At 41.7% G+C, this 26,541-nt stretch overlaps 1 protein-coding gene and 1 pseudogene across 1 annotated transcript in view; one reads left to right on the forward strand and one right to left on the reverse strand.

Moving 5' to 3' along the window:
• LOC119821812 (vomeronasal type-2 receptor 26-like) overlaps nucleotides 1-23,112 on the reverse strand; it is a 36,641-nt gene extending 13,529 nt beyond the window's left edge. The window contains exons 1-3 of the mRNA XM_038340927.1: nucleotides 22,904-23,112; nucleotides 16,151-16,442; nucleotides 13,368-14,165 (exon numbers count right to left, since the gene is read on the reverse strand). Coding sequence (XP_038196855.1) covers nucleotides 13,368-14,165; nucleotides 16,151-16,442; nucleotides 22,904-23,112 — 1,299 coding nt within the window. The remainder of the gene's footprint in view (nucleotides 1-13,367; nucleotides 14,166-16,150; nucleotides 16,443-22,903) is intronic.
• LOC119820381 lies at nucleotides 20,757-21,556 on the forward strand (annotated as a pseudogene).
• Nucleotides 23,113-26,541: the final 3,429 nt, after the last annotated feature.

The following is a 26,541-nucleotide window of genomic DNA, read 5'->3' on the forward strand; positions in this document are numbered from 1 at the left end:
CACTCCCAGCGACCTCTGGTCTCTTGGAGTCATCCTGAATCTCTTCCCTCACTCTCTTCTCACTGCCCCCCTTTTGCCTGTGCACACGCGCCCCTCCCTCTCTTTTTCTCTCTCTCTCTATCTCTCTCTCTCCCTCTCTCCCTCTCTCCTTTAATAAAGCTTTATGTCTATTTTCTGTGTCTGTGCCATTAACCCGCCACTGCACCGCCTGTTCACCCACCGCCCTGGTCACACGTGTTCCGCAGGTCTCCGTGCAACTACGCGCAGCTGCCCAGCTACTAAGTCTTTAAGAATAAAAACGTCGTGCCCCTCCCAAGCCTTCCCTAGTGTATTCAAGTGTCCTGCTCCTATACTAAGGCCATCCACCCAAAGGGGTGAGAGTCTGGCCTCCAGGCAGGTCTGAGGATTCCTGCAAGGGAGTGCGGGCTCCTTCAGATTGTGCTGCAAGGAATAGCTCCTGCTCTGGCACCGAGGAGATCCAACCAGATTCAGTCACAGAAAAGATTGGTCTAAGACACCAAGTCCCTCCTGGCTCCATTTGAAGGAAGAGATGGGCAGGCACCAATGCAAGAACCCCTCCAACAACATGAAAGGCAACATGACATCACCAGAATCCAGACATCCCGAAACAACAAGAATTGAACACCCTCCACCAGAAGAAATAGAAGAAACTGACCTTAAACAGTACTTTATGAAAATAATAGAGGACCTTTAACAGGAGGTAAAAAACTGCCATAAAGAAATGGAGATGACAAACAAAAAGGTAGATGAAATAAATAAATCTCTCAAAGATACCCAAGAAAAACAAGAAAAAAACAATCAAACAGGTAAGGGAAACAGTACAAGACCTGATAAATGAAATGGAGGTAATGAAGAAAACACAATCCGAGAGAATACTAGAAATGGAAATTCTGAGTAAATGAACAGAAATTACAGAGACAAGTATTACCAACAGAATAAAAGAGATGGAAGAAAGAATCTCAGACTCTAAAGATACTATACAGGAAATAAACTCACAGCTTAAAGAACAAAACAAATCCAACAAATTCTTAACACAAAACATCCAGGAAATCTGGGACACCATGAAAAGACCAAACCTAAGAATAATTGGGGTAGAAGAAGGAGAAGAATTACAACTCAAAGGCCCAGAAAATATGTTCAACAAAATATAGAAGAAAATTTCCCAAACCTAAAGAAGGATATTCCTATGAAGGTACAAGAAGCCTACAGAACACCAAATAGACTGGGTCAAAAGAAAGCATCCCCACGCCATATAATAATCAAAACACAAAACAAACAGAATAAAGAACAGATATTAAGAGCTGCAAAGGAAAAAGGTCAAGTAACATATAAAGGGAAACCTATCCGAATTAAACCTGACTTCTCACTAAAAACCATGAAAGCCAGAAGGTCTTGGAGAAATGTGCTACAGATACTAGGGAACATGATGCAAGTACAGACTACTATACCCAGCAAAGCTTGCATTCACCATCGTTGGAGAAAACAAGATATTCCAGGACAAAAACAGATTTAAACAATACGTAGCCACAAATCCAGCCTTGCAGAAAGTAATAAAAGGAAAATCACAAATCAAGGAGTCCAACAATGCCCACAAAAACTCAGACATCTAGCGACCCTTCACCAGCACAACTCAAAAAAGGGAAACACACAAACTCTACTACAAAAAAAAAGTCCAGAATTAACAACCACTGGTCACTAATATCACTTAATATCAGTGGACACAATTCACCTATAAAAAGGCACAGGCTAAGAGATTGGATATGAAAACAGGATCCAACATTCTGCTGTCTACAAGAAACACGCATCAACCACAAAGACAGACACCTACTCAGAGTAAAGGGTTGGGAAAAGATTTATCAAGCAAATAGAAACAAGCGGGTGTGGCCATACTAATTTCTAACAAACTAAACTGACTTCAAACTAAAATCAATCAGAAGAGATAGAAAGGGACACTTTATACTCATAACAGGAAAAATCCATCAGAATGAAGTCTCAATCCTGAATATCTATGCCCGTAATATAAAAGCACCCACTTATGTAAAAGAAACATTACTAAAACTCAAGACAGCCATCAAACCACACACATTAATAGTAGGAGACTGCAACACTCCTCTCTCACCAATGGACAGGTCAATCAGACAGAAACCTAACAGAGAACTAAAAGACTTAATGGAGGTAATGAACCAAATGGACTTAACAGACATCTATAGAACATTCCACCCAAATAGGAAAGAATATACCTTCTTCTCTGCGGCTCACAGAACCTTTTCGAAAATTGACCACATACTCGGTAACAAAGCAAACTTCCACAGTTACAAAAACATATTAGTAACCATCTGCATCTTATCAGATCAGCATGGATTAAAATTAGAATTCAACAACAATGCTACCCCCAGAAAGCCTACAAACTCATGGAAATTGGACAGTCAACTACTGAATCACACCTGGGTCAAGGAAGACATAAAGAAAGAAATTAAAGTCTTTCTTGAACTTAATGAAAACAAAGACACAACATACTCAAACCTATGGGACACTATGAAAACAGTGCTAAGAGGAAAGTTCATAGCACTAAGTGCCCACTTAAAGAAAACAAAGAAAGCACTCACTGGAGACAAAATTCAACAGCCCTTTATGATGAAGATCTTGGAGAGATTAGGGATACAAGGGTCATTCCTAAATATAATAAGGGCTATTTACAGCAACTCGACAGCTAACATCAAATTAAATGGAGAGAAACTCAAGGCCATCCCACTAAATTCAGGAACACGACAAGGCTGTCCACTCTCTACTTATCTCTTCAATATACGGCTTGAAGTTCTAGCAATAGCAATAAGACAACATAAGGGGATCAAGGAGATTCGAATTGGAAAGGAAGAAGTTAAACTTTCGTTATTTGCAGATGATAAGATAGTGTACATAAGCGACCCCAAAAACTCCACCAAAGAACTGCTACAGCTGATAAACTCCTTCAGTAATGTGGCAGGATACAAGATCCACTCCAAAAAATCAGTTGCCCTCCTATACACAAAGGATAAGGAAGCATAGAGGGAAATTAGAGAAGTATCACCTTTCACAAGAGCCACAAATAGCATAAAATATCTTGGGGTAACTCTAAACAAGAAGTGAAGGATTTATTTGACAAGAACTTTAAGTCTTTGAAGAAAGAAATTGAAGAGGATACCAGAAAATGGAAGGATCTCCCTTGCTCGTGGATTGGGAGGATCAACATAGTAAAAATGGCAATTCTACCAAAAGCAATCTATAGATTCAATGCAATCCCCATCAAGTTCCCACCAAAATTTTTCACAGATATTGAGAGGACAATAATCAACTTTATATGTAAAAACAAGAAACCCAGGATAGCCAAAACAATCTTATACAATGAAGGAACTTCTGGAGGCATTACCATCCCTGAATTCAAACTCTATTACAGAGCTACAGTATTGAAAACAGCTTGGTATTGGCATAAAAACAGAGAAGTTGACGAATGGAATCAAATAGAAGACCTGGATCTGAAACCACAAATCTATGAACACCTGATTTTTGATAAAGGAGCCAAAAGTATACAATGGAAGAAAGAGGGCATCTTCAACAAACGGTGCTGGCATAACTGGATGTCAACCTGTAGAAGAATGAAAGTAGATCCATATATATCACCATGCACAAAACTCAAATCCAAATGGATTAAGACCTCAATATTAATCTGAACACACTGAGCCTTACAGAGGAGAAAGTGGGAAGTACTCTACAACAAATGGGCACAGGAGACCGTTTCCTATGCATAACCCCAGCAGCACAGACATTAAGGGAAACATTGAATAAATGGGACCTCCTGAAGCTGAGCAGCTTCTGTAAAGAAAAGGACACTATCACTAAGACACAAAGGCAGCCTACTGACTGGGAAAAGATCTTCACCAACCCTGCAATTGACAAAGGTCTGATCTCTAAAATATATAAGGAACTCAAGAGACTAGACTTTAAAATGCTAATTAACCCTTTTAAAAAATGGGGCTCTGAACTGAACAGAGAATTCTCAACAGAAGAAGTTCAAATGGCCAAAAGACACTTAAGGTCATGCTCAACCTCCTTAGCTATCACGGAAATGCAAATCAAAACAACTTTGAGATACCATCTTACACCTGTCAGATTGGCTAAAATCAAAAACACCAATGATAGCCTTTGCTGGAGAGGTTGTGGGGTAAGGGTTACACTCATCCATTGCTGGTGGGAATGCACACTTGTGCAACCACTTTGGAAAGCAGTGTGGAGGTTTCTCAGGAAATTCGGGATCAACCTACCCCAGGACCCAGCAATTCCACTATTGGGAATCTACCCAAGAGATGCCCAATCATACTACAAAAGTATTTATTCAACTATGTTCATAGCAGCAGAACCTGGAAACAACCTAGATGCCCTTCAGTGGAAGAATGGATGAAGAAACTGTGGAATATATACATATTAGAATGATACTCAGCGATAAAAAACAATGACATCTTGAATTTTGCAGGCAAATGGATGGAAATAGAAAACACTATTCTGAGTGAGGTAACCCAGACACAAAAAGATGAACATGGGATGTACTCACTCATAATCGGTTTCTAGCCATAATTAAAGGACATCGAGCCTATAAATTTGGGATCCTTGAGAAGATAATAAGAAGGTGAACTCCCAAAAAAAGATATAGTAATCCTCCTGGATATTGGAAGTAGACACGATCGCCAGGCAAAATTGGGAACTTGAGGGTTGGGCGAGACTGGGCCAAGGGAAGATGGGCAGAGAAAAGTGTGAAGGGGAGAACGGGGGGAGCTCGGAGGAATGGGGTGCTTGGGATATAGGAAGGGTGGATATGGGAGCAGGGAAGCATATATCTTAATTTAAGGAGCTACCTAAGGGTTGTCAAGAGACTTGACCCTAGAGGGGTTCCCAGGTTTCCAGGGAGACGCCCCCATTTTGTTCCTTGGGCAGCTGAGGAGAGGGAGCCTGAAAAGGCCAGTTCCCATATCCATACTGATGAATTTCTTGCATATCACCATAGAACCTCCACCTGACGATAGATGAAGAAAATGACAGAGCCCCACATTGGAGCACCGGACTGAGTTCCCAAGGTCCTGATGAGGAGCAGAAGGAGAGAGAACATGAGAAAGAAAGTCAGGACCGTGAGGGAACCTCCAGCTGGTGACAGATGGGGAAGGTGACTGAGCCCCACATTGGAGCACTGGACTGAGCTCCCAAGGTCCTGATGAGGAGCAGAAGGAGCGAGAACATGAGGGAGAAAGTCAGGAACGAGAGGGGTGCGTTCACTCATGGAGACGGTGGGACAGAAGTAATGGGAGATCACCAACTCCAGTTGGAATGGGACTGATGGATCATGCGACCAAACCCGTCTCTCTGAGTGTGGCCAACAGTGGGGGCTGACTGAGAAGCAAAGGACAATGGCTCTGGGCTCTGATTGTTCTTCATGGACGGGCTCTGTGGGAGCCTTCTCAGCTTGGTCGATCACCTTCCTGGACCTGGGGGGAGTTGGGAGGACCTTGGTCTTAGCATAGAGTGGGGAACCCTGATGGCTCCTTGGCCTTGAGAGGGAGGGAGGGGAGGTATGGGTGGAGGGGAGGGGAGGGAAGGGGGAGAAGGAGGGGAGGGAAGGGGGAGGAGGAGGGGAGGGAGGGGGGAGGAGGAGGGAAGGAGATGGAAATTTTTAAATATAAAAAAAATAAACCATGAGGAAAAAAAATTGGGAACTTGGGGGTGGGGTGGGATGGGGGCAAGGGGAGATGGGGAGAGAAAAGCGTGAAGGGGATGATGGGAAGAGTTTGGGTGAATCGGATGCTTGGGATATAGGAAGGGTGGATATGGGAGCAGGGAAGCATGTATCTTAATTAAGGGAGCCATCTGAGGGTTGTCAAGAGACTTGACTCTAGAGGAGTTCCCAGGTATCCAGGGAGAAGCCCCCAGCAAGTTCCTTGGGCAGCTGAGGAGAGGGAGCCGGAAAAGGCCAGAACCTATAGCCATACTGATGAATATCTTGCATATCACCATAGAACCTTCACCTGGCGATGGATGGAGATAGAGACAGAGCTCCACATTGGAGCACTGGACTGAGATCCCAAGGTCCTGATGAGGAGCAGAAGGAGAGAGATCATGAGAAAGAAAGTCAGGACTGTGAGGGGTGCGTTCACCCACTGAGACGGTGGGACAGAACTAACGGGAGATCACCAAGTCCAGTTGGAATGGGACTGATGGAACATGCGACCAAACCAGACTCTCTGAATGTGGCTGACGGTGGAGGCTGACTGAGAAGCCAAGGACAATGGCAATGGGCTTGGACTCTATGAAAGGACGGGCTCTGTGTGAGCCTTGTCAGTTTGGTTGCTCACCATCCTGGACCTGGGGGTGTTGGGAGGACCTTGAACTTAACATAGTATAAGAAACCCTGATGGCTCTTTGGCCTAGAGAGGGAGGGATTGGGGGTATGGGTGGAGGGAGAGAAGGGAAGGGGGAGGAGGAGGGGAGGAGATGGAAATTTTTAATAAAAAAAATGAGAAGAAAAGAATAATAGGGGTAGAAGAAAGAGAAGAATTACAGATCAAAGGCCCAGAAAATATATGCAACAAAATTATAGAAGAAAACTTTCCCAAACTAAAGAAAGATATTCCTATGAAGGTACAAGAAGCATATAGAACACCAATAGACTGGATCAAAAAAATTCCCTCACCATATAATAGCTAAACACAAAACATACAGAATAAAGAAAGAATATTAGGAGCTGCAAGGGAAAAAGGTCAAGTAACATATATAGGGAAACCTAACAAAATTCCACCTGACTTCTCAATGGAAACCATGAAAGCCAGAAGGCCTTGGATAGATGACCATGGATGCAAGCCCAGACTACTACACCCAGCAAAGCTTACATTCACCATCGATGGAGAAAACAAGATATTGCAGGACAAAAACAGATTTAAACAATATGTAGCCACAAACCCAGCCTTACAGAAAATATTAAAAGGAAAACCACAAACCAAGGAAGCCAACAACACCCATTATAACACAGACATCTGACAAACCTCCACCAGCACAACCCAAAGAAGGGAAACACACAAACACTAACACCAAAAAAAACAACTGGAGTTAACAACCACTGGTCATTAATATCACTTCATATCAATAGACTCAATTCACCTATAAAAAGACACAGGTTAAAACAATGGATGCGAAAACGGGATCAAACATTCTGCTGTTTACTAGAATCACACCTCAACCTCAAAGACAGATACAACCTCAGAGTAAAAAGTGGGTAAAAGGGTTTCCAATCAAATGGACATAAGAAACAGATGTGGTTATACTAATATCTAACAAATTTCATTTCAAACTAAAATCAATCAGAAGAGATGGAGGAGGACATTTTATACTCATAACAGGAACAATTGATCAGGAAGAAGTCTAAATCCTGAATATCTACATCCCTAATATAATAGCACCCACATATGTAAAAGAAACATTACTAGAACTCAAAGCACACGTCAAATCCCACACGCAAATAATAGGAGATTTCAACACTCCTCTCTCACCAATGGACAGGTCACCAAACAGAAACTTAACAGAGAAATAAGAGAACTAACAGATGTAATAAACCAAATGGACTTAACAGACATCTATAGAACATTCCACCCAAACAGAAAAGAATATACCTTCTTCTCAATATCTCATAGAACCTGCTTAAAAATTGATTACATACTCAGTAACAAAGCAAACATCCACAGATACAAAAAAAATTTAGTAACCACCTGTGTACTTTTGGATCACCATGGATTAAGTTAGAATTTAACAACAATGCTACCCCTAGAAAGCCTACAAACTCATGGAAACTGAAAAGTAAAGTACTGAACCACACCTGGGTCAAGGAAGAAATAAGGAAAGAAATTAAAGTCTTCCTTGAATTCAAGGAAAGTAAGAACACAACATACTCAAATCCATGGGACACAATTAAAGCAGTGTTAAGAGGAAAGTTCATAGTACTAAGTGCCCACTTAAAGAAAACAGAGAAAGTTCACATTAGAGACTTAACAGCACATCTGAAAGGTCTAGAAAAAAAAAGAAGCAGACTCACCCAGGAGGAGCAGAAAACTGGAAATAATAAAACTCAGGGCTGAAATCAACAAAATAGAAACACAGAAAACAATCCAAAGAATCAATGAAACAAAGAGCTGGTTCTTCGAGAAAATCAACAAGATTGACAAGCCCCTATCCAAACTAATCAAACGGCAGAGAGAGAACATGAAAATTAACAAGATCAGAAATGAAAAGGGGGACATAACCACAGACACAGAGGAAATTCAGAGAATCATTAGATCTTACTACAAAAGCCTGTATGCCACAAAATTGGAAAATGTAAAAGAAATGAACTTTTTTTCAGATAAGTACCATATACCAAAATTAAATGAAGACCAGGTGATCAATTTAAATAGACCTATAAGTCTCAAGGAATTAGAAGCTGTCATCAAAAACATCCCTACCAAAAAAAAAAGCCTAAAGCAAGATGGTTTCAATGCAGAATTCTACCAGAACTTCAAAGAAGAGCTAATACCAATACTCCTTAATATGTTTCACAAAATAGAAACATAAGAGTCATTGCCAAATGCCTTTTATGAAGCTACAGTTACCCTGATATCAAAAGCACACAAAGACTCAACCAAGAAAGAGAATTACAGACCAATCTCACTCAAGAACATCGATGCAAAAATTCTCAATAAAATACTAGCAAACCGAATCCAAGAACATATCCAAAAAATTATCATTATGATCAAGTAGACTTCATCCCAGAGATGCAGGGCTGGTTCAACATATGAAAATCTATCAATGTAATCCATCATATAAATAAACTGCAGGGGAAAAAACCATATGATCATTTCATTAGATGCTGAAAAAGCATTTGACAAGATTTAACACCACTTTATGATAAAGGTCTTGGAAAGATTAGGGATACATGATTCATATCTAAATATAATAAAAGCAATATAAAGCAAGCCGACAGCTAACATCAAATTAAATGGATAGAAACTCAAAGCCATTCCACTAAAATCAGGAACAAGACAAGTCTGTCCACTCTCTCCATACCTCTTCAATATAGTGCTTGAAGTTCCATAAGCAATAAGACAACATAAGGAGATCAAGGGGATTCAAATTGGAAAAGAAAAAGTCAAACTTTCCTCATTTGCAGATGAGATGATAGTGTATATAAGTGACCCCAAAAACTCTACCAAAGAACTCCTACAGCTGATAAACTCCTTTAGTAATGTGGCAGGATACAAGATCAACTAAAAAAATCAGTAGCCCTCCTATACACAAAGAATGAAAAAGCAGAGAGGGAAATCAGAGAAGTATCACCTTTCACGAGAGCCACAAATAGCATAAAATACCTTGGGGTAACTCTAACCAAAGAAGTGAAAGATCTAGTTGACAAGAACTTTAAGTCTTTGAAGAAAGAAATTGAAGAGGATACCAGAAAATGGAAGGATCTTCCATGCTCTTAGATTGGTAGAATCAACATACTAAAAATGGCAATTCTACCATAATCAATTTATAGATTCAATGAAATACCCATCAAAAACCCAACATAATTCTTCACAGACCTTGAGAGAACAATAATCAACTTTATATGGAAAAACAAGAAACCCAGGATAGCCAAAACAATCTTATACAATAAAAGTACTTCCGGAGGCACTACCATTCCTGACTTCAAATTCTATTATAGAGCTACAGTAATAAAAACAGCTTGGTATTGGCATAAAAACAGAGACACTGACCAAAAGAATCAAATCGAAGACCCGGATATTAACCCACAAACCTATGAACACCTGATTTTCAACAAAGGAGCTAAAATTATAAAATAGAAGAAAGAAAGCGTCTTTAACAAATGGTGCTGGCATAACTGAATGTCAACCTGTAGAAGAATGAAAATAGATCCATATCTATCACCATGCATATAACTCAAGTCCAAATGTATTAAAGACCTCAATGTAAATCTGACCAAACTGAACCTGATAGAAGAGAAAGTGGGAAGTAGTCTACAGCACATGAGCACAGAAGACCACTTCCTATGTAGAACCCCAGGAGCACAGACAATAAGAAAAACAATGAATAAATGTGACCTCCTGAAACTGAGAAACTTCTGTAAAGCAAAGGTCATGTTAAACCTCCTTAGCAATCAGGAAAATGCAAATCAAAACAACTTTGATATTGTATCTTATACCTGTCAGAATGGCTAAAATCAAAAACATCAATGATAACCTATGCTGGAGAGGATGTGTAGTAAGGGGAATACTCATCCATTGCTGGTGGGAATGCAAACTTGTGCTACCACTTTGGAAATCAGTGTGGCAGTTTCTCAGGAAACTGGGAGTCAACCTACCTCAGGATCCAGAAATTCCACTCTTGGGAATATACCCAAGAGATGCTCAATCATACTACAAAAGCATTTGTTCAACTATGTTCATAGCAGCACTATTTGTAATAACCAGAACCTGGAAACAACCTAGGTGGCCCTCAATGGAAGAATGGATAAAGAAGGTGTGGCACATATACATATTAGAGTTCTACTCAGCAGTAAATAACAATGACATCTTGAATTTTGCATGCAAATGGATGGAAACAGAAAACACTAATGTAAGTGAGATAACCCAGACCCAAAGAAATGAATATGGTATATACTTACTCATTAGTGGATTCTAGCCATAAACAAAGGGCATTGAGCCTATAGTTCATGATCCTAGAGAAGCTAAATAATAAGGTGAACCCAAAGAAAAACATATATTTATCCTCCTGGAAACTGGAAGTAGACATGATAGCTGGGCAAAAGTTGGGAGCATGGGGGTGGGGTGGGGTGGTGGGAAGGGTACAGTAGGAGAGAGAATGGAGAAGGGGAGGATTGGGGAAAGCTTGAGGGATTGAGATGGTTGAGATAAAGTATGGATATGGGAGCAGGGAAGAAGATATCTTCATTAAGGGAGCCATTTTAGGGTTGGCAAGACACTTGGCTCTAGAGGGGTTCCCAAGTATCCAAAGGGATGTCCCCAGCTAGGTCCTTGGGCAGCAGAGGAGAGGGTTCCTGAACTGTCCTTCTCCCATAGCCACACTGATGAATATCTTGAATATTACCATAGAACCTTCACATGGTGATGGATGGAGATAGAGACAGAGACCCAAATGGAGCACTGGACTAAGCTCCCAAGGCTGCGATGAAGATCAGAAGGAGGGAGAACATGAGCAAGGAAGTCAGGTCCACGAGGGATGCGTCCACCAGCTGAGACGGTGTGACTGATCTAATGGGAGCTCACCAAGGACTGCTGGACTAGGACTAAATGAGCATGTGATCAAACCAGACTCTCTGAATGGGGCTGACAATAGGGGCTGACTGAGAAGCCAATAATAATGTCACTGGGATTTGATTTTCCAACATGGACTGGCTTTTTGGAATTCTAGTCTGTTTGGATCCTCACCTCCCTAGACTGGATGGAGCGGGGAGAGCCTTGGACAACCCACAGGGCAGGGTACCCTGCCTTCTCTTAGGTCTGGAGCAGGAGAGGGAAGGGGATGGAAATGGAAGGAGGGGAGCAGGTGGGAATTTAAAAACAATGAAAAAGAGAATAGATAAATAGATGATAGATAGATAGACAGATAGATAGATAGATAGATAGATAGATAGATAGATAGATAGATTGATAGATGATAGATAGATAATAGATGATAGATAGAGAGAGAGAGAGATGATGATAGATAGATGATAGATAGATAGATAGATAGATAGACAGACAGATAGATGATAGAGAGATAGATAGATAGATAGATAGATAGATAGATAGATAGATAGATAGATAGATAGATGATAGATAATAGATGATAGAGAGATAGAGAGATAGAGAGAGAGATGATAGATAGATAGATAGATAGATAGATAGATAGATAGATAGATAGATAGATAGATAGATAGATAGATAGATGATAGAGAGAAAGAGAGAGAGAGAGAGAGATAGATGATAGATAGAGAAAGATAGATGATAGATAGATAGATAGATAGATAGATAGATAGATAGATAGATAGATAGATAGATGAGTTGGATGATGAATAGGTGGATGGATGGACAGACATATGGAAAGAAAAACAGACAGGCAGGTGGACAGACAAATAGACAAAGACTCGGGGAAAAATGACCAACATATATTATACATATGTATGAAATTATCGATAATATTTTTAAATAGAAAAATAAGTAAGGGCTTTGGATATGGCTCAGTGATTAAAGCACTTGTCATAAAAGCCTGAGGATCAGACTCCAAAACACAGAACTCACATAAACTTCAGGTGGATGTGGCAACCATTCTCTAACTACATTCTCAGAAGGTGGAGACAGGAGATGCAAGGAAAGAGCTGACTACCGAGACTAGCCACATCAACAAGTTCTGGAATTGAGTGAGAAACCATGTTCCAAAAATTAAGATGGAAGAATGACTGAAAGGTGATTCCTTGTCATCCACAGATATTCCCACATGTATGTACACATGAGTGCACATCCTGCCCACATGTGCCTGCATGCCTACAAACATGTGCCCATATACATGTACCATATACCAAGAAGTGAAAAATAAATGGCATTCGATATCTGTTTGAAATTCTGATTTGCAGCACACCTATACTAAAAGTCATCCACTGTTTATCAAACTTAAATTTGGGGTATTAAAAACTCTGTGACATGTGATGCCCTTCTTTATGCTCTGAATGTGTTGATTTTATTGGTTGATGAATAAAGCTACTTTGGCCTATGGCCAGGCAGAATAGAGTCAGTTGGGAAACCCAAACTTAATACAGGAAGAAAGAAGGAAGAATCCAGATGCCAGCAGCTGCCAGAGCAGCAAAATGTGAAGTAACAAACCACAAACTCATGGTAAAATATAAAATAATAGAAAGGGGTTAATTTAAAAGTAAGTGCTAGTTAATAATAAGGTTAAGCTAATAGATCAAAGTTTATAATTAATATAAGCCTCTGAGTGTTTATTCAGGAACTGGTGGAAAGAAAAACAAAACTCAACTTACATGTTTATTGTTATGTGAAATATTAATTTTACTAGGTATCCTGTATTTGCTACGGCAAGCAACCTCCAGGGACTGGACGTATCTGTGATCACACACATAGCATGGATTCCTTGGCAACTGTTCCTTCTAAGATGCCTCTCAGTTGCAAGTATGAGACATCCTTGCTAAAGCATACATTTAGCTGAACCTCTATAGCTTAGTCAGAGCCAATGTCCTCTTCCCCAACCATCCCAGAGTCACCCACTGCACACATGACTCTCACCTGCCAGGGCTGGAAGTCCTGGGAGTCTGTACTTTTCCCATCCTGCTGTCCACTGGTTATCATGTCTTGCAGGGCATGGGCAACGCTGTAGACAGCTGTGTAAGCAGCATCAATTTTACTCACTTCTGGGAAAGGGTACTGCTTGTTTATCAGACTCTCATTCCCTGAGCACAGCTGGACACCCTCTGTCACTGTGCTGCTCTGGTGAGGCCATGTGCAATTAAAGGTGATCTCCCAAAACTTCTTTATAAACATGTCTTCTGGGGTCCGGCTGGGGCGTAGGTGAGCAAGGAACTCAGGGAAGCCAGTAGCCCTGCTGCTGTGATACAGAAGGCCAAATGTGCTGTGCAATACCTGGGAAATGCCTGGAATAGACAGGGCAAGTGCCATGTGCAGAGTGCCCTTGCTAACCCAGACCTGGCCTGAGACAGGAACACCCAGTAACCTATACAGAATAAGCTGGAAATTTGCATTGCTTAGGAAAACCAGAACAACCCTGGCTGTGCATTTCTGCATCTTCTGGACAATCTCTCCAATCTTCCCCATGGACTCATGGGAAGGGACATGGAGAGTAAACTCAATGCACACACCAGCTGGGCTCAGCTCCTGATTGGCCAGAGAGCTGGCCTGCTGCCCAAAGTCATCATCATGGGCCAGAATGATCACCCAGGACCACTGAAAGTGAATGATCATCTGGGTCACTGCACGGCAAGATGTGAGGTCACTAGTCAGGGTCCGAAGGAAAGATGGGAACTGGATCTTGTCACTGAGGCTGGGTAATGAGGATGAGTAACTGATCTGTCAAGGAAAAACCAGACAATAGAAGGGTGGATGAGATTTGGGCTTATGCATAGGCTGATGATCTGGTTTAAAGGTGGGAAGGAGGAGGCTGGAGACTTGGCTCAGTGGTTAAGAGGCCTTGTTCTTCTTGTAGAAGAACCAAGTTCAAGTCCTAGCACACACACACCAGGTGGCTCACATCTGCCTGTCACTCCAAGTCAAGGAAATCTGATACCCTCTTCTGGCTTCCTCCTACACCTGTGACATAGACTCACATAAGTAAACATACACATAAATGTATATTAAATTTTAAAACATAAATAATTTTCAGAAAAAGACTTGAGCATCCTGTATTGACAATTGTGCTGGTCCTACAAGTAGTTGTTGCCTCTCACTGGCTGCTCATCCCAGACACAGTCCTGTGGCCTCTAGAAAGAAGCTCAAAACTTCAATGAATGAAGCCATATCTGCTCTCCTCTCAATATCTGTCCTTCACCTACATCCTCATACTTGGTTCCTTCATCTCAGCAAGGATTTGTCTGACACTATGGTTTGCATACAGCTGTGATGCTGTTCTTTTTATTTTGTGTGTGTGTGTGTGTGTGTGTGTGTGTGTGTGTGTGTTGTCTGGCAGTACATGTGTGGAGGTCAAGAGACAAATTGTGGAGACTAGTTCTCTTTCACCACATGGGTTCCAGAGGTTCAAACTCAAGTCATCACACTTGGTTAGCATCTTTACCCCACAAGGCATCTTTCTGTCCCTAGTAGAAACCAGTGGGTCACCAGTAGAACCAATGGGCAAGAACAACGATCAGCTCTTATCACACCACCTTTGCAAGACTTTCGTTTACTGAGGTTACTTCCCAGAACCAATGTAGAGGAAAAGAGCCGACTCCCAAAAGGTGTCTTCTAACATGCAGATGAGTACAATGGCACTGGTGTTGAGTATACACACAAACACACACACACACATAACAATAATAATAATAATAATAATAATAATAATAATAATAAATGCTGTCGAGATGGTTCAGTGGTTAACAGTGCTTACTACTATTTCAGAGAACTGAGATTCAATTCCCAGCACCCATATGGCAGTTAAAGAAATCTGTAACTCAAGTCTAGAGAATTCAATGTCCTCCTCTGTAGTGAGGAGCAGTGGCGGGCTGTGTTCCTGCCGACCAGCTCTTGGCTGCCTGGCTAGTTTATGCCCCAAAATAACAACACACAACTATATTCTTTTAAACACTGCCTGGCACATTAGTTTCAGCCTCTTACTCACATCTTGATTAACCCATATCTAATAATCTGTGTAGCACCACGAAGTGGTGCCTTACCAGAAAGATTCTAACGTACGTCCATCTAGGGCTGGAGCTGCATCGCATCTGGCCTGGTAGCTGGCTTCATGGCATCTCGCTCCCTGAGGAGAGGCACGGCAGTCTGCCCCAGAGAGGAGAGGCGGGGCAATTGTCTGAGCCATCTACCTCACTTCCTTCTTCCTGTTCTGTCTACTCCACCTATCTAAATCCTGCCCTATCAAAAAGCCAAGACAGTTTGTTTATTGGCCAATGAGAATCCTCCATCACTCCTCTGATTTTCATGGGCATCAGGCAAACATATAATACATGTATGCATATAAATACATATATAGATGTATATGTACACATATAAATATTTGCATATATGTATGAATGTATATGTGTGCATATATACATGAAGGCAAAATACTCATACACATAAAATAAAAATAAGTAAATCTTTAAAAATATTTCTTAAATATAAAAGAAATGTTCACAGTTTCTTGGTCAATGAGGGATGCTGGTTCTCTCTAAACTATCTTTATCTATATATGTAGAGGGAACCATGTTGGACATGGAGAATGTGTGCAGGGAGCCTGGCTCCACAGAAGAGCTGCTCACTCCTGTGGCCATCAACATCAGTTTCTCTATCATCATTAAGGGACTGCACTACATTCATGAAGGAAGAAGGCTTGAGCAACTCACCTGGGGAAATTTGTACAGCCCCAGAAGTCTGGCCATGGAGACAGACAGGGATGACCGTGTGTCCCCAACCAGAGCAGCCTGAAGAGAGCCATGCTGGCATGTGTAGTTGGGGATGGGCTCCTCCTGCCTCGTGAGAAAGCTCATTGTCTCATGGAGGGCTCCATGCACTGAGTCCCCAGAGTTTTGAATGGAGAAGCCCAGGGTCAAATTGGGCAACAAGTGAGCACTCCTATTGATCTCCTCGATGGCAAAGACGAAACTCTGGGCCACCCGGTAGCCCCACTTGGAAACCCTGAGGAAAAGAGAAGTCCAAATTAATCACACATTATGGGATATATAGAACAAGAATAAACACAGGGACTCAAGGGTAAAAGCAAACACATACATCTCCACAAATACATGTACACAGATGAGCACAGAAACACAGGTCAGAATACTCAAAGGGGAGCCAGGGGGAATGTGGAGCCAATAATCAGAGGAAACAGTTTCAGAAGACAGAATGGATAACTTAAGATCTATTGAATAAGCTGGGTGTGGTGGCACACTTGTTTAATCCCAGCATTCTGAGGTAGAGCAAATGGATCTTTGTGAGGTGGAGATCAGTATGGATACAGAGACACATCCAGGTACCAGGAGCTAGCTACATAGATAGAGACCCTGTCTCATACAAACAAAAAAATTATTGCACAGTACATTTGGTTAGAATTGACAGTAACTAACATCTATTTCAGAATTGCTCAAAGTAAGAGCCAGAATACAGGGAGAGGAGATGTGAAATGCTGTCTTTGATACGTAATTTGGACATGGCAGACATGTGAATGTGCCAACAGTCAATCACGCACTGGAAAATTCCTTGTGCGGCCCTACTCTTCCCAGCTGAACTATTGGCAATGGATGTATTCTGGGGAAAAGACACTCACTGTTGTCAGTCATGTCCCCAACAGGTGAACCCACAAACCAGTACACAGTTAAAGACCTGCAGCCACACAGACAGTCCTGGGTAAAATCGGAGGGTCATAGCTGGGTGGGGGTGGTACATGCCTTTAATCCCAGAACTGGGAGGCACAGGCAAGCAAATCTTTATGAGTTTGAGGCTAGCCTGGATTACAGAGTGAGTTCCAGAACTGTCAGTGCTACACAGAGAAAAACTATTTAAAAAGAAGAAGAAACAGAAAAAAAGGAGTTTGAGGTCAGCCTGATATACAGAGCAAATTCCAGAATAGTCAAGCTTAGGCAGTGAAGGACAGAAATCTGGGGAAGATGTAATTGAATATGAGGGCCATGTACCAGCCCCAGCAAGCAGCAGAACTTGGCAGTTTCAGTCACATGGTTCTGGCTTTGGAGTTAAGGAGAAAAGTAAGGCACTATGGAACTTTCCCCATTACTAAGGAAAGCTACTGAGGGCAGGCAAGTGAACCCTGGAATTTCTTGGAGAATCCAAGATGTTGGAAATGCCAGAGTCATGAGATTCCTGCTGAACAAAGCTACAAACAGGGAATTGATGTAGGAGTGTTTCTATCTATCTGCTGTGTCATTGGTTTATTAATAATGAAACAGCTTGGCCTGATAGGTTAGAACATAGATGTGTGGAGGAGACAGAACAGGATGCTGGGAGTGAGGCAGATGCCTCAGGCAATTTCCCTGCCTCTCCTCTCTGGGACAGATGCAATGAAGCTCCGACCCAAGATGGACGAAGGCTAGAATCTTCTCGGTAAGCCTCCCCTCATAGTGCTACACACATTACTAAATATGGGTTAATCAAAACGTGAGAGTTAGCCAGGAAGAGACTGAAGCTAATGGGCCAAGCAGTGTTTAAAATAATACAGTTTTTGTGTTGTTATTTTGGGGCATATATATGTGAGCGAAGCAGCCGAGAGCTGGGAGGGAATGTAGCCTGCAGCTCCACACTACAGGGAATGGAACCAACCCAAGAGAAACAAGTGTGTTGCAGTAAACAAAACTGAAAAGAGTTGGCGATCTGAAGAGTTTTTGGACATCAGACATGAAGATGCAGAGTTTGGAGTTTGCCCACCTGGTTTTCTGTCTTGCTTTGGTCCAGTATTTCCTCACTATGTTCCCTCTCCTGTGCTTTGGAATGGTGCCATTGTACGTTGGAAATATATGATTAGCTTTTTGATGTTGATTTTATAGGTAGTTACAGTTAAGACATCGCATGAATCTTAGAAGAGACTTTGAACTTTAGAATTTTAAGTAAGTTTGTGACTGCGATAGACTATGGGTACTTTTGAAGATGGACTGAATGCATTTTTGCATTATGATATGGCCACAAGTCTTTGGAGTGAGGAAATGGAATGTGATGGTTTGAAATAAAATGGTACCCAAATTAAGGGGCACTAATAGGATGACCTTGTTGGAATAGCTGTGGTCTTGTTGGAGGAAGAATGTCCCTGTATAAGCAGGCTTTGGGGTTTCCATATGCTCAAGCCATGTCCAGTGAGACTGTCTACTTCCTGTTGCCTGCATATCAACATATAGCAGCCACCTCTCCACCACCGCATTGGCCTGCATGCTAACATGTTCCCTGCCAAGGTGATAACAGACTAAACCTCTAAACCACAATTAAATGTTTTATTTGAAAAAAAACATAAAAATAATCAATGGCTAACAAAACAAAAAGGCAGGAATGTGGGAAAAGGACCTGTAAGAGGAAGGAGGAAATGAGAGGGAAGAAAGGAAGGTAAGAGATGCTGGGGTTAAGAATTAAACAAATGCACTATGTAAACATATGAAATCACAAAGATCAAATGCAATAAAATATTAAACATATACATACATTAACACTAAATGGACTCGAGGTCTCAGTTATAAATATATATTTGTTTGCATATATATGCAACAATAATAATTAAAAAATAAAAGGCCATAAATTTAAGAGGGTAGACCATTTGGGAGGTGTTGAAAGGGGTAGAGGGGAATATAGTTAGATAGATCGATAAATGATAGACAGACAGACAGACAGACAGATAGATAGACAGATAGACATATAGACATCAACATAGACAGATGGGGCTGTTCAGACAAAGAATTTCTCTGTGCCTTTGGCTGGCCTGGAATCCAAAGGTATCTACCTGCCTCGGCCTCTTGAGTGTTGGAATTAAAGCAAAGTGTCACCATATCCAGTTGATGTTGTTTATGTTAATTAAATTTTTCTAAATGTCAATCCTGAGAGAAGATTTGTTTTTGTTTTGAGGCAGAGTCTCCTTTTCCCCCAGTCTGACCTCACACTCACTATATAGCCAAGAATGATGATAAATTCTTTCAATGTATGTGTATGTGTATGTATAAGCCAGAAGCTGACAACTACTCTCTTTTTTAAATATTTATTTATTTATTATGCATGCAATATTCTGTGTCTATGTCTGCAGGCCAGAAGAGAGCTGGTGACCTCTTTACAGATGTCTGTGAGCCACCATGTGGTTGCCGGGAATTGAACTCAGGACCTCTGGAAGAGCAGGCAATGCTCTTAACCACCGAGCCATCTCTCCAGCCCCAACAACTACTCTCTTTAAGCATGCTCTGTGTACGTGTGTGTGTGTGTGTGTGTGTGTGTGTGTGTGTGTGGTTGTATATGTGGTGTTGTATTCATGTGCATGCATGTTTCTGCTTGGAGGGTAAAGGCTGCTAGGATGTCAGGATAGCTTTCTAAATTACTTCTCCATATTTAAAAACATTATCCTCTTCATGTATGTATATGATGCATCTGTAGACTCACCCAAGCTGGAACACATGGAGGTCAGGAAAAAACTTTGTGAGTCAATTCTCTCCTTCCACCTTTATGTGGGTTCCAGGAAGGGCCAGGTCATCCGTCAGGCTTGCATGCCATGTGTTTTACCCCATAATGCATCTCACTGACCTTTCTTCACCTTATTTTTGAAAGAGGTTTGCTCACTGAACCTGGACCTCAACCATTCAGACTGGCCACAGACCTATAGGAATCTGCCTGTCTCACTCACTGCTCCTAACCAGAGTTAACGATGCTTAATAGCCTAAGATTTCACATGGGTTCTGGGAATCAAACTCAGATCTTCATGCTTGCTCAGCAGACACTTCACCTACTCAGACATTTCCCCAGAGACGTTAAGACCTTCACTTTCAGATTCTCCTGTCTCTGCCTCCCATGGTAGATTTTAAACATTCACATCACCAAAAAATAAGTATGCAAAGTGATGGGTTTGTAAATGAAATAAGCTTGATAAATCATTCTATAATGTATACATTTATTAAAATATAGCTTTGTAACCAATACATACATACAATTATTACTCATTGGCTTAAAATATAACATGGGTTTGGTACGGTAATGAACACTTGTGATTCCAGCACTAAGGATTTGGAGGCAGGAAGATACTGAGTTCTAGGCTAGTATCATCTACACAGTAGAACCCTCTCTCAAAAAAAAAGAGAGAAGAGAAGAAAACTCAAGGACAAGCCAGTGTGACCAATGTGTTGTCTTGTGCTTGCAGTCCTGTGTTTGAGGGCTAGCCTGAACTACACAAGGAGTTCCAGAGTAGTCAGAACATAAAGTGGGATATTGTCTCCAAAAATAATAATAATAATATCACTCTCTCTGCTCCAGCCAGGCAAGATGCCCAAGGGAAAGAAGTTCAAGGGGAAGAAGGTGGCCCTGACTCCCGTAGTCGTGAAGAAGCAGGAGGCTAAGAAGGTGGTGAATCCTTTGTTTGAGAAGAGGCCTAACAACTTCGTCATTGGGCAGGACATCCAGCCCAAGAGACATCTCACATGCTTCATCAAATGGTCCCGCTACATCAGGCTGCAGCGGCAGAGGGTCATCCTCTATAAGCAGCTCAAAGTTCCTCCTGCCATTAACCAGTTCACCCAGGCCCAGGACCGGCAAACAGCTACCCAGTTGCTTAAGCCTGCCCACAAGTACAGTCTAGAAACAAAGCAGGGGAAGACACAAAGGCTGCTGGCCTGTGCTGAGAAGAAAGTTGCTGGGAAAGACGATGTCCCAACTAAGAGACTACCTGTCCTTGGAGCAGGCGTCAATCCAGTCACCACTTTGGTAGAGAACAAGAAGGCTCAGCTGGTGGTGATTGCCCACGACGTAGACCCCATTGAGTTGGTGGTCTTCCTGCCTGCCCTGTGTTGGAAGGTGGGGGACCCCTACTGCATCATCAAGGGAAAGGCCAGGCTGGGGTTGCTGGACCAGAGGAAGACCTGCACCACTGTTGCCTTCACACAGGTTAACTCGGGAGACAAAGGTGCTCTGGCCAAGCTGGTAGAAGCTACTAGGACCAACTACCACGACAGATATGATGAGATCTGCCGCCTCTGGGGAGGCAATGTCCTGGGTCCAAATCTGTGGCTCAAATTGCCAAGCTGGAAAAGGTAAAGGCCAAAGAACTCGCCACTAAACTGGGTTAAATGTACTGCTGAATTTTCTGTACATAAATATAATTACAAACCTTCAAAAATAATATAAATGATGTCAAATATGAAACCACAGTAATAAAAATCTCTTCCATTTGTAATTGAATAAAAATGATGGATGTTACTTTAAAAAACACTCAACTGGTTTTTGATACGAGACTCGTGTTCCCCAATCTTGCCTGGAACTAATAATACTCCTGCCTCAGCTTCCTGAATGATAAGAGTACAGCCATGTGCCCTATGCTCAATTAAAAGCAATAAAGCTAAATACAAATGTTTAAAAATTTAAAAATAACCAAAATTCTTGTTTTGGGAAGTACATCATAGTGCAAAATCTGGAAAGAAAGTATCAAAGGTGGGACTGTGGATATGGCTCACGTCATAAGCTGGATCTCCAGGACCTCATAGACTGAATGTGGTGGTGCAGTCCATCATCTCAGCACTGGGAAAGTGGAGGCAGGAGGTCAGAAATTCAAGGTCATCTTTGACTACCTAGTGAATTTGAGACTCCATGATGCTTAGAAAAAGTGACAAGCAAAAGGAATACATCACAGAGGTATCACGGGGCTGATAAATGATGAAGATCTATTATCTACACATTAATCCATTCAGCAAACACACCTACCTAGACACTATTTTAAGAATCTTGGATATACAGATGAATCAAGAATGTAGTAGGAGCTGCGGGCCGCTTCCCCACCACCAGGCTAGCTTTACCCGAAATAATTACACGGAAACTGTATTCTTTTAAACATTGCCTGGCCCATTAGTTTTAGCCTCTTATTGGCTAATTCTCATATCTTGCTTTAATCTATAGTTAGTAATCTGTGTAGCACCACGAGGTGGTGTCTTACCCGGAAGGATCTTAGCCAGCATCCATCTCAGAGAGGAGAGCTATGGCGTCTGTCTGAGGCGTCTGCCTGACTCTGCTTTCTTTTTCCCACAATTCTGTTCTGTCTACTCTTCCTACCTAATTTTCTGTCCTATTAAAGGGCCAAGGCAGTTTCTTTATTAACCAATAAAAGTAAAACATAGACAGATGACCCTCCTCCATCACAAGAAGCCCCACCTGGCCTGTGGAGGGCAGACATTACACCCAGTACATGAGCACACATACTCCAGTCCAGTACAGACAGACAGACAGACAGACAGACAGACAGACAGACAGACAGACAGAGGTGATGTAAAAGGAGAGCAACAGAGTTACTGCATGGATACACAGAGAAAGGTGGTAGCTATCTAGCTGGGACTCTGAGAATCAACCCCTATCCAAGGCTTCACACAACCTTATAAAAGCTGCTTCTGGGTTTCAGAGACTCCCATTTCACATCCAACACTTACTCTGAAGCCAGAAGTCCAGATGGTGGGACAGTGAAGTCAGACAGGGTTCCAATAGAGAGATCAAAGATGGAGAAGCTGCCCCCCACTATTACATCCCCAGGACGGTTAAAGTGAGGCCTCTGCCTTGGCAACAGCCAGGCTCTTGGTGCAGAAAGAGCAGACACAGATACACAGCCAAAGACAACAGGAAAGAGAGTACACAGCCACATGCCTGCTGGGCACCAGACAGCCAGTGACAGGACAGCCCCATATGGAGCAGTAGCTTGCAGGGAAGGGGGCTTTTATCTGGGAAGATGCTCTCGATCAAAGACCTGAGGCTAAGACCACACTGGGAATTCTAGGTTTGCAGGCTATAAGGAGAATATTGATCATGACATGGTGGAGCTGGGTGACCACTAAATCCCAGAGTCATTAAAAGTTTTATTCCCTTCTCTTGAGGTTTCCTAGTCTGTTTGCATCCAAGGTCACAGTTCTGAGCATCATTTGCAGACTACAGGAAGGGCGCCAATGGGTCTGATTGTCTCCTGAGGGACTTGCAAGCCCAGGAGCAGCTGTGCTCATGGCACTGTTTAGTAGAGAACCCTAGGTGAGTACAAGAAGAAAACAGCCCAGTAGCTGAAGTCAGATATTTAACACATTGTTCACACTCTATAGCCCCGGCATAGACCCCCCCTTGTGTCTCCGCTGTGTTGATCCACCAATCCATGTTCTGGGTGATCTTTGCTGTTCCTTAAGGAATTTTCAGAAAAGTTTATCTAGCATAATATGGAAATACACACAACCAAACAGCAGAAAACAATAAATATCCATGTCTTTGTAGAGCCATTACTCATCTTCCCAAGGTACTGAGCCTTTTTTCTATGACTGAAAAACAGATATTCCAAGGTTGCCAAGGTTGTTTTCAGGTAAATTTACTTGATACGCAAGCCTGATGGCCTGTGTGTGATACCAAAAATCAGCATAAAATTAGAAGGAGACCCCATCCCATCGATCAAAACCTGCAAGCTACAAGTCACACTCCACCCCAAACCCTTCTATCCCCAGTGACGTCAGAGGAACTCTTAAACACAGGCTTCAACTACAGAGCAAAAACCAAGAGAGGAACGCTGAAAAATGAGGTGTGACTGCACAGAGTGGACAAAGAGAGCAAATCGAGAGAGCAGACCAAGAGAGTGGGCCAAGGGAGACTTCAGCAGCTCACTGAGACACAGAGAGTGACAGTACAGAGTGGATCCAGAACAGTTCCCAAAGACACAGACTTCTTGCAACTGCAAGAATAGGACTAAGAGGCAAAAACACTGCCAGCACCAACTGGAGAAAGAGATGGGTAACTGTCAATGGAAAGCAACATCGTAACACCAGAACCCAATTTCATACAACAGGAAGACTTGATCATCCTAACCCAGAAGAAGGAAAAGAAAATGATTGGAAATGTAACTTTATGGGGATGATGGAGACAATTAAAGAGGAAATGAAATTTTCCCTTAAAGAAATGGAAGAAAAAACAAACAAAAAAGTTGGAAGAAATCAATAAATCTCTTAAAGAAACCCAAGTAAAAACAATAAAACAGGTGAACCAAACAGTTCAAACAGTTCAAGACTTGAAAACTGAAATAGAGTCAATAAATAAAATACAAATTGAGGGAATTCTGGAAATGGAAAATCCTGGGTAAATGAACGGGAACTACAGAGGCAAGTATAACCAACAGAATACAAGAGAAGGTAGAGACAATCTCAAGTGCTGATGATACTATACTGGGACTGAACGAGCATGTGATCAAACCGGACTCTCCGAATGTGACTGACAATGGGGCTGACTGAGAAGATAATGATAATGGCACTGGGGTTTGATTCTACTGCATGGACTGTTTTTGGGAGCCTAGTCTGTTTGGATCCACACTTTCCTAGACCTGGATGGAGGAAGGAGGGACTTGGACTTCCCACAGGGCAGGGTACCCTGACTTTTCTTAGGACTGGAGAGGGAGGGAAGGGGAAGGGGGAGAGTGGGAGGAAAATGGGAGGAGGGGAGGTGGAAATTTTTAATAAATAAATAAATAAAAGAGAAAATAGATTCATCAATCGAAGAAAATGACAAATCCCACAAATTTCTTAACACAAAACATCCAGGAAATCTGGGATACCTTGAAAATACCAAAACTAAGAATAATAGGGATAGGAGAAGAAGAAATCCAGCTCAAAGACACAGAAAATATATTCAATAAAATCATAGAAGAAAACTTTCCAAACCTAGATAAAGATATACCTATGAAGGCACAAGAAGTCAACAGAACACCAAATATATTGTACCAAAAAAAAAAAAAACCTCACCATATAATACTCAAAACATAAAACATACAGAGTAAAGTAAGAATGTTGAGAATTTTAAAGGAAAAAGCTCAAGTAACATATAAAGGCAAACCTATCAAAACTACACCTGATTTCTCAATGAAAACCATGAAAGCCATAAGGTCCTGGACAGATGTGCAGCAGACACTAAGAGATCAGAGATGCCAGCCCAGACTACCATGTCCAGCAAGGTTGCCTACCGATATTGGTGGAGAAAAAAAGATATTCCATGACAAAACCAGATTTAAACAATACTTATCCACAAATCCAGCCCTACAGAAAGTACTAGAAGGAAAACTTCAACCCAAAGAAGTGCACCCACAAAAATAAAGGCAACAAGAAAACCTCACACAAGCAAGCCCCCCAAAATGGAAACACTACCACCAAATACAAACACTACAACCAAAAATAACAAGAATTAACAATCACTAATCATTAATATCTCTTAATATCAGTGGACTCAATTCACCTATAAAAAGACTGGCTAAGAGAATGGTTATGAAAGTAGGATCCATCCTTCTGCTGTATACAAGAAACACATCTGAACCTCAGATATTACCTCAGAAATAAGTGTTGGGAAAAGATTTTCCAATCAAATGGACCTAAGAAACAAGCGGGTATAGCTATCCTAATATCTAACAAAATAGACTTCAGACTAAAATCAATCAGAAGAGATGGAGAAGGACACTTTATGCTCAGAACAGGAACAATACATCAAGAGGAAATCTCAATACTGAACATCTATACCCCAAATACAAGGGCACCCTCATATGTAAAAGAAACATTACTAAAGCATAAATCGCACATCAAACCCCACACACTAGTAGGAAGAGACTTCAACACCTGATGTAGGTGGGTCTGCTATCTATCTGTTCCTTCATTGGTTAATTAATAAAGAAAACTGCTTGGCCTAATAGGTCAGAACATAGGTAGGTGGGGAAGACAGAACAGAATGCTGGGAGGAAGAAGGCAGTGAAGCAGACACCATAGCTCTCCTCTCCAAGATGGACACAGGTTATAATCTTCCTGGTAAGCCACCACCTCGTGGTGCTACACAAATGAATAGAAATGGGTTAATCACGATGTGAGAGTTAGCCAGTAAGAGGCTAGAGCTAATGGGCCAAGCAGTGTTTAAATGAATACAACTTATTGTTGTTATTTCGGGTGTAAAGCTAGCCGTGCGGGAGCAGGGCGGAAGGCAGCCCGCCAGTCCTTCTACAAACACCCCATTCTCCTCAATGAAAAGGTAAACCAGACAGAAACTTCATAGAAAAATAAGAGAACTAACAGAT

The sequence above is a fragment of the Arvicola amphibius genome, chromosome 8 (assembly GCF_903992535.2).
Source record: "Arvicola amphibius chromosome 8, mArvAmp1.2, whole genome shotgun sequence".
In the NCBI taxonomy this organism is placed as follows: domain Eukaryota; kingdom Metazoa; phylum Chordata; class Mammalia; order Rodentia; family Cricetidae; genus Arvicola; species Arvicola amphibius.